The sequence below is a fragment of the Bubalus kerabau genome, chromosome 2, assembly GCF_029407905.1.
Source record: "Bubalus kerabau isolate K-KA32 ecotype Philippines breed swamp buffalo chromosome 2, PCC_UOA_SB_1v2, whole genome shotgun sequence".
NCBI classification, from domain to species: domain Eukaryota; kingdom Metazoa; phylum Chordata; class Mammalia; order Artiodactyla; family Bovidae; genus Bubalus; species Bubalus kerabau.
Window position 1 is genome coordinate 119,563,627 of NC_073625.1, and position 5,734 is coordinate 119,569,360.

The 5,734-nt window shown below is 49.7% G+C and overlaps 1 protein-coding gene across 1 annotated transcript; it reads left to right on the forward strand.

The window, feature by feature from the left end:
* Positions 1-2,132, forward strand: GP5 (glycoprotein V platelet). Its single transcript, XM_055570300.1, has one exon. The coding sequence runs from the start codon at positions 1-3 to the stop codon at positions 1,618-1,620; it is 1,620 nt and encodes a 539-aa protein (XP_055426275.1). The 3' UTR covers positions 1,621-2,132.
* Positions 2,133-5,734: the final 3,602 nt, after the last annotated feature.

A 5,734-nucleotide genomic window follows, 5' to 3' on the forward strand; every position in this document is an offset into this window, starting at 1 on the left:
ATGCTGAGGAGCGCTCTGCTATGCGCAGCGCTCTGGCTCCTGCGCGCGCAGCCCTTTTCCTGCCCACCCACCTGCAGGTGCTCCTTCCGCGACTCCGCGCAGTGCTCGCGCGGCACGGTGGCCGGCATCGCCGCGCTCGGCCTGCCCACCAACCTCACGCACATCTTGCTCTTCCAAATGGGCCGCGGCACCTTGCAGAACAACAGCTTCAGTGGCATGACCGTCCTGCAGCGCCTGTTGCTGTCCGACAGCCACGTTTCCGCCATTGCCCCGGGCACGTTCAACGACACTATAAAACTTAAAACCCTGAGGTTATCGCGCAACAAGATCACTCATCTCCCAAGCGCACTGTTGGATAACCTGGTGCTCCTGAAACAGTTGTTTCTGGACGGCAATGAACTAAAGAGCCTTGACCAAAACCTGTTTCAGAAACTGGTTCACCTGCAGGAGCTCTTTCTGAACCAAAACCAACTCGCTTTCCTGCCTGCTAGCCTCTTCGCACACCTGGGGAACCTTAAATTGTTGGATTTATCGGGAAACAATTTGACCCACCTGCCCGAGGGGTTTTTTGGGGTCCAGGTTAAGCTTCAGAAGCTTCTGCTCCACTCAAACCGGCTGGCCTCTCTGGGGTCGGGGCTGTTGGACAGCCTGCGCGCCCTGACGGAGCTGCAGCTCCACACCAATCACCTCCGTTCCATCGTCCCCGGAGCTTTCGATCGGCTGCGAAGCCTGAGCTCCTTGACCCTTTCCGAAAACCGCCTCGAGTTCCTGCCCTCCGCCCTCTTTCTTCATTCGCACAATCTGACCTTCCTGACCCTGTCTGAGAACCCGCTGGAGGAACTCCCCAAGGTGCTCTTCGGGGAGATAGGCGGCCTGCGGGAGCTGAGGCTGAAAAGCACCCAGCTGCGCACCCTGCCGGCCGCCGCCTTCCGCAACCTCACTGGCCTGCGCGTCCTGGAGGTGTCGCTGAGCCCGAGGCTGAGCGCGCTCCCTGAGGACGCCTTCCGAGGCCTCGGCGAGCTGCAGGTGCTCGCCCTGAGCTCCACAAGCCTGGCCTCCCTCCCCGCCAGCCTGCTCCGCGGCCTCGGCAGGCTGCGCCACGTGTCGCTGCGCAGCAATCGGCTGCGCGCCTTACCCAGCGCTCTCTTCCGCAACCTCAGCAGCCTGGAGGAGGTCCAGCTCGACCACAACCAGCTGGAGACTCTGCCGGGCGACGCATTTGAAGCTCTGCCCCGGCTGGCGGGGGTCCTGCTGGGACACAATCCCTGGCGCTGCGACTGTGGCCTGGGGCCCTTCCTGGCGTGGCTGCGGCGGCACGTGGGCCTCGTGGGTCGAGCCGAGCCCCCGCGGTGTCACGGGCCCGGGCCGCACGCCGGCCGACTGCTCTGGACCCTGAAGGCCGGCGACCTCGGCTGCCCGCGCTCCGAGTCGTGGACCCGGCCGGTGGCTGAGGGCCAAAGTCAGGACCATAGCCTGTTCTGGGGTCTTTATTTTCTGCTTTTAGCTGCTCAGGCCCTAATTACCGGGATCATTGTGTTTGCGATGATTAAACTCGGCAGGCTCTTTCGGAAATTAATCACAGAGCTCTGGTTTGAGGCGGTGAGAAAACCTTGCAATTAATTAAAACGTGACCGGAGTATTTGCGGACGCGGCTCCGGAGAGAGCCCAGACCCGCTGACGCTATCTTCCTCTCCCTTCCTCCTCTGCCATCTCCTTCCCTCCTTCTCTCCTCCCCGTTCAGTGACCCCTCTCCTTCTGAGCCCCCGTACCATTTACAGTGGTAAACCGTGACTGTCTGTTGTGCCTGTCTGCCTACTCACAGTGTGCTCCTGGCAGCGCGGACTGCGACGGCTCCTCCCTGTGCCCACAGTCAGGGGTCGGTGGGTGGGGTGACGAAAGCGGTCTCTGAACTGTGAACTGAGAGTTGGGTGCAAAGGAGACAGCCAGCTCCAGGCCAGGGCCTGCCTCCAGCACCTGGTAGATGTCTGCAAATGTTTGCGAAATGAATAAATAGAATGCGTGGGATCCGGCGATGGTGGCTTTTCCTAGGGGAGAAGATGGGTTGCTCTCTTTCCCTTTATCTGAAAAGCAGAACTATTTCACAGTTCTTTTCGTCCCGTTTTTTCTCACTTTACATATGTCTGACCTGTCGGATTTGGGGGAAAGCGCTGAACTCCATCCACGCAAGAGTGTGGATAGGCTTGTGTGACTGATGATGGGCTGAGAGAGAGACAACCCAGCCCTCTCTCTAAGAGCTCGGTACCCAGCGCGGTGCGGGCTGAGTGCCCAGGAGCTGGAGAAGGGCGGGCATCAGGGAGGGTGGGACGTTCCAGGGGCTCTCAGTGTGCTGCTGGGAGATGCTGTTGATCTCGACTGTCCCCGGCTGCTGCGTGCCCGAGGAGCCCTGCTCTGCTTGTTCACATGATCTGTGAGTTCCTACTGGAGTCCCACAAGGGTGAAGTCTGTCATTTTGACACTGGGTTTCATTTCCTGGAACTAAACGCTACCTCATTTCACAAGCATTTACGGGACACCTGACAGTGACAGGTGTTCATGAATGTAATGATGAGCTTGGGTTCTAGTTTATTATGCTCGGATCACGTTCTCATTTATTCCAATTGAAGGCAGTAAAACCCTCCTTTCTTTAATTGGGTGTCTGCTTGGGAGAAGCAGTGGTTAAAGCATGGGCTGGAGAAGAGTCAGAAACTGGTGGGTTGGGATCCCAGCTCCACCTACTAACTGCATAGGTCTGTGGGCAACACCCCTGAAATCTCCAAGCCTTGGTTTCCTCATCCCTGGAAAGGAATAAATAGTACCTGCCTCTTATAGTTGTTGTAAGAACTAAAGACAAGCTTCTGATGACTTAGCCCAGTGCCCTGCATACAGTAAATGCTCAATAAATGGTAGCTCTTATTATTAAAGGGCAAGCAATTATTACTGCTGTCATAATTTTAAAAGAGCTTTGAGCTGGTAGTTTGTTTTTTTTTTTTTTTCTTTTTTCCTCTGTTGTATTTAAAGGTGAGACCAAACATCCTGGAATGGGTGCTTACATTCAAGTTAGTCTGTCTTCACTTGTGAGTGGTCTCAGCCCTGTGCAGTCAGGCTCCGTGCTCAGGGTCCAGAGAAATAGATCCCCCAACAACAACCACTGGATATGGAACAGGAAGAGCTAGGGGTTCCTGGCATTTGTAGGTGCACTTCATTTTCAAGGTCAGGTTCAGATGTCTCCTCCTGGTGAAGTCTTCCTGGCAGACTAAAAGTGTCCCCTTCTGTGTGCCCCCTCTCAGGCTGTCAGGCATTGGGCATGCTCCCCACCCCATCTGGCCCGCTCACCTTGCACTCTAGGGGAGTGTGTGTATGTGTGTGCCTCCTTATTTATTTCCACTCCTCCACACTTTGAAACTACCTACAGCATAAAACTCAGACTTTTTTTTTTTGATGGACTATGGACTCTAGTCCTAACCGCCATGCTTTCTTGCAAGGATGAAATAATCCAGGCCACTGCATATGGGGCTTGATAGAAGTTGGCTATTCGGAGAAGGCAATGGCACCCCACTCCAGTACTCTTGCCTGGAAAATCCCATGGACAGAGGAGCCTGGTGGGCTGCAGTCCATGGGGTCGCTAAGAGTCAGACACGACTGAGCGACTTCACTTTCACTTTTCACTTTCATGCACTGGAGAAGGAAATGGCAACCCACTCCAATGTTCTTGCCTGGAGAATCCCAGGGTTGGGGAAGCCTGGTGAGATGCCGTCTATGGGGTCGCACAGAGTCGGACACGACTGAAGCGACTTAGCAGTAGCAGCAGCAGAAGTTGGCTATTACTGTGATTTGCTCTCTTAGAACACAGCATGTTCTATCGCGTCTCAATGCCTTTGCGCACACGTGTTTATTCAGCAATTGTTTATTGACTACCTCCTCTGTACCAGGCAGTCTTCTAAGCAGAAGGATAAAGAAGCAAATAAAAATAGCAAATAAAACAAAATGTTTACATTTTGGTGTCCCCTTCAACTAAAACATCTCCTCCAAATTCCTGGTCATTATCTTCAAACATTCAGAAACGTGTGGAGAATGTCTTTGGACACGTTAACCAGCTGTGTCAAATCTTTATACTTTGCTTTATTTGCTTCAAATATTGTTTTAACCAAATAAAATGCAACAGATAAATTTTAAGGCTCTGTCTCCGTCTTTCCCCTGTTCTCATTCCTTTCCTTAGAGGTAACCACATTAATAAATTGAATCTTTCACATCCCTAGGTGTCTTTTTATACTCTTACTACTTGTGCCCACAACTCTCTAAGCAAGTGGAATCCTTTGCCTATTTTCAAGATTGTATATAAATGCTACTTTGCATGTAGTATTCAAATTTTTTCCTGGGCTCACATTTTTGAGATTTATCCACATGAAGTATTTGGCTCGAGTTCATTTTAATAGCTACATAATAGTGAATGAATATACCACAACTTATCTGTTCTCTTGTTGATGGACATTCACTCCCAGTGTTTTTCTTTTCTTTTTATGCCCCATTACTCTACAATTTCACCAACTCTTGATAACATCAAAATTTTAGATTTATGTCAATCTGAAAAGTATGAAATGATATCTCATAGCTATTTTATATTTCCCTGATAACTAGTGAACTTGAACTTATTTTTAAATGTTTATTGAGTGTTTTGATCCTTCTTTGAATTATCTGTGCATATACATCAACCAGTTCACGATGGGACATTTTGTCTTTTCATTATTACTAATTTGTAAGAACTCTCTACATATCCTGGACACTAATGTTCTGTAAATTATATTCTTTGCAAGTATCTTTTTTCACTATCTGACTTTCTTAAAAAATAATCTTATTTATGTGGCTGTTCCGGGTCTTTGTCGCTGTGTGAGCTTTTCCCGAGTTGCAGAGATCAGGGGCTACTTTTTGTTATGGTGCTCGGGCTTCTCTCATTGCAGTGGCTTCTCTTGTCGTGGAGCCGGGGCTCTAGAGCACAGATTCAATAGTTGTGGTGCATGGGCTTAGTTCATCCACGGCATGTGGGATCTTCCTGGACCAGGGATCAAACCTGTGTCTTCTCCACTGGCAGGTGGATTCTTTACCACTGAGCCACCAGGACTGAAGCAATTTAGCACTCATAGACTTTTGTTTTATTGATGCAATCTCTTGGATTTCTCTTAGGATAATAGAATTTAAAATTTCCTAGTTTTTTTTTAAACTTTTTAAAAAGCCTCTTGATGAAAGTGAAAGTGGAGAGTGAAAAAGTTGGCTTAAAGTTCAACATTCAGAAAACGAAGATCATGGCATCTGGTCCCATCACTTCATGGGAAATAGATGTGGAAACAGTGGAAACAGTGTCAGACTTTATTGTTTTGGGCTCCAGAATCACTGCAGATGGTGACTGCAGCCATGAAATTAAAAGACGCTTACTCCTTGGAAGAAAAGTTATTACCAACCTAGATAGCATATTGAAAAGCGGAGACATTACTTTGCCAACAAAGGTCCGTCTAGTCAAGGCTATGGTTCTTCCAGTGGTCATGTATGGATGTGAGAGTTGCACTGTGAAGAAAGCTGAGCGCTGAAGAATTGATGCTTTTGAACTGTGGTGTTGGAGAAGACTCTTGAGAGTCCCTTGGACTGCAAGGAGATCCAACCAGTCCATTCTGAAGGAGATCAGCCCTGGGATTTCTTTGGAAAGAATGATGCTAAAGCTGAAACTCCAGTACTTTGTCCACCT